The following is a 2,693-nucleotide window of genomic DNA, read 5'->3' as shown; positions in this document are numbered from 1 at the left end:
GGCCGCCGTTGTCGCTGGAGAAGATGATGACGCTGTTATTGTAGAAGCCGTAGCGCTTGAGGGCCCCGGTGATGTTGCGCACGGCCTCGTCCATGCACGTCACCATGGCCGCGTACTTGCGCCGGGCCACGTTGCCCATGGCGCGGTAGCGGTAGAGGTACTCCCGCGGGGACTGCAGCGGCGTGTGCACCGCCTGGAAGGCCACATAGAGGAAGAGGGGCCTGCGGGGATCGTGGCTGGCCAGGATGTGGCTGACCCGCTGTGCGTACAGCAGCGTGGAGTACTGGCCACTGAGCTCCCAGGCCACACTCTCCCCCTCGTGCAGGTCAAAGCCGCACACCCCGGGGCCGTCGCAGTTGTCGTAGCTGTAGTAGTCCACATTCCCTGTGAGCGAGCCCAGGAAGGTGTCGAAGCCGCGGCGGGTGGGCAGGCACTCCTTCCGGTAGAAGCCCAGGTGCCACTTGCCCACCATGTGGGTGGAGTACCCCGCCTCCTGCAGCTTCTGGGGCAGTGTCACCAGCCCCAGGGGCAGGCAGTTGGGCTGCCGGGGTCGGATGATGGAGTGCTGGAGCCCCGTGTGGATCTGATACCTGGGGTGGGGGTGGGGGGAATAGAAGGTATAGGTGAGTTACAGAGCACACACAGCCCAGTGCTGCCAGCAAACACTGTAACAGTACCCACCACCTGTTACATTACAGAGTGTGCTAAGTGCTTTGCACGTGCTCTCATTCGATGCTCAGAATCAAGTGAAGCTGACACTTCCATCAGGCGGTCGGCAGGTGAGGAGGCTGAAGCTCCGCATGGTCAGTCCACTGGCATAGGGTCACAGACCTAGGAAGCTGGGGCATTGGGAACAGAGCCCAGCAATGATAACAACAACAGCCCCCCGTGCTACCTGCTGAGCTCCTTACATGACTTTTCTCCCTTGATACTCACCATCGTCTAAGAGGTACCCAAAGGGCCCAGACTCACGGTCATCAAGTCATAGTGACCCTATAGGGCAGGCTAGAACTGCCCACTGCCACTCTTCATGGGACTAGAAAGAATCACCTTTCTCCCATGGAGCAGGCCATGGTTTCGAGCCTACTGACCTTGTGATGAGCAGCCTAATTTGTAACCCACTGTGCCATCCGGGCTCCTCCTAAGACAGCAGTTCTCAACCAGTGGGCCAGACCCCTTTGCGTGTTGAACGACCCTTTCACAGGGTCTCCCGATTCATAACAGTAGCAAAATTACAGTTATGAAGTAGCAGCGAAAATAATTTTATGGTTGGGGGGAGGGGGGTCACCACATGAGGAACTGTATGAAAGGGTTGCAGCATTAGGAAGGTTGAGAATCATTGTCCTAAGAGGTTTACATCGTTATTCATGACTCGCCAAAGGGAAGCCGGGGTTAGTTAAGCTAGCTATGCAGCTGCTAGGTGGAGTTGCCGGTCTGTTACGATGGATTTTAGAGCAAGTCCAGCTTCCCCAGGCAAACTCCTATGGATACTTCAAACCCCACTGGAAAGTCTCTCATATTTTCCCAAGGACTGAGTTGGTTTTGCTCTTCTCTTCCCCAACACGTGCCAATCAGTATCCTTCCAAGGAAGGAGACCCGCTGAAAGCACGGTGCCGGCGGGAGAAAAAGGTGGCGGTCTGTTCCCACAAGCAGCAGCCTTGGGAACCCTAGGAGGCGGTCTCACTTGGTTCTCTAAGGTTGCTGTGAGTCAAAAATCAATCTGGCGGCCACAGTTTGGGTTTATCATTAGTCTAAAGGCACCCTGGTGACACAATGGTCCCCTTGTCCAGCTGCTATCCCAAAGGTGGACAATTGGAACTCATGAGCAGTTCTGTGGGAGAAAACACATGACAATTTGCTCTCATGAAGTGGCATCTTCAGAAACCCTACGAGGCAGTTCTATAGGGTTGCTATGAGTCGGAATCCACTGGATGGCACCCGGTAACAATACCACCATTCTACGTGGCTGTGGGATTATAGTCAGTTGTACGTGGGTCCTGAGTTCAGGCATATGTCAGGGAACTATTTTACTCCACCTTGTATTTCTACCACCAACTGAAGTGGAAGGGGCATGCCACTACTTATGGTGTGATAGTGTCATTGGGTGGAGAATGACACTCAGAGGGTTTTGTAGCAGTGGGGGGTGGGCGGGATGCACATCTCCATCCCATCAAGAAACGGAAGTCTGGAAAAGAGAAAGGGCCTTTCTCAAGGTCACTCAGTGGTCAAGGGCAGAGCCAGGACTTGAACAACATAAAATGAAGCAAAATCCAAAGAGACTCTTTCCCATCAAACAAGATCCCGAGGCTCCTGTGTGTGTGGTGTGTGTGTGTGTGTGTGTGTGTGTGATTGTTGGTGTATTCTTGTGAGTTGGTTGAAATGGGAGATCTCTAAGGCCCTTCCGGTTCCAAATACTATGAGACCAGCTCCCATGTGCTTGCCCTATGCCCCTTGTTATGGATTGAACTCTGTCCTCCCCAAATATGAGTTATCAATCACAATTTTTTAAAAGCTTTTTTTAAAATAATTTTTTTAGGGGCTCATGCAACTCTTATCACAATCTACACATACATCAATTGTGTAAAGCATATTTGTACATTCATTGCCCTCATCATTCTCAAAACATTTCCTTTCCACTTAAGCCCCCGACATGAGGTCCTCATTTTCCCCCTTCCTCCCCTCTTCCCCCTCCC

General features: G+C 52.6%; 1 protein-coding gene across 1 annotated transcript in view; it reads right to left on the bottom strand.

The window, feature by feature from the left end:
- Positions 1 to 2,693, bottom strand: part of ARSI (arylsulfatase family member I) — an 8,971-nt gene that overhangs the window by 1,589 nt on the left and 4,689 nt on the right. Inside the window, exon 2 of the mRNA XM_004696725.2 lies at positions 32 to 590. Within this exon, the coding sequence (XP_004696782.1) occupies positions 32 to 590 (559 nt within the window). The remainder of the gene's footprint in view (positions 1 to 31; positions 591 to 2,693) is intronic.

This window comes from Echinops telfairi, unplaced genomic scaffold, assembly GCF_000313985.2.
Source record: "Echinops telfairi isolate 266 unplaced genomic scaffold, ASM31398v2 ScPeMD7_7469;HRSCAF=8507_0, whole genome shotgun sequence".
NCBI lineage: Eukaryota > Metazoa > Chordata > Mammalia > Afrosoricida > Tenrecidae > Echinops > Echinops telfairi.
Note: the sequence above shows the minus strand (reverse complement) of the source record. Positions and strands in the feature narration are given on the sequence as shown.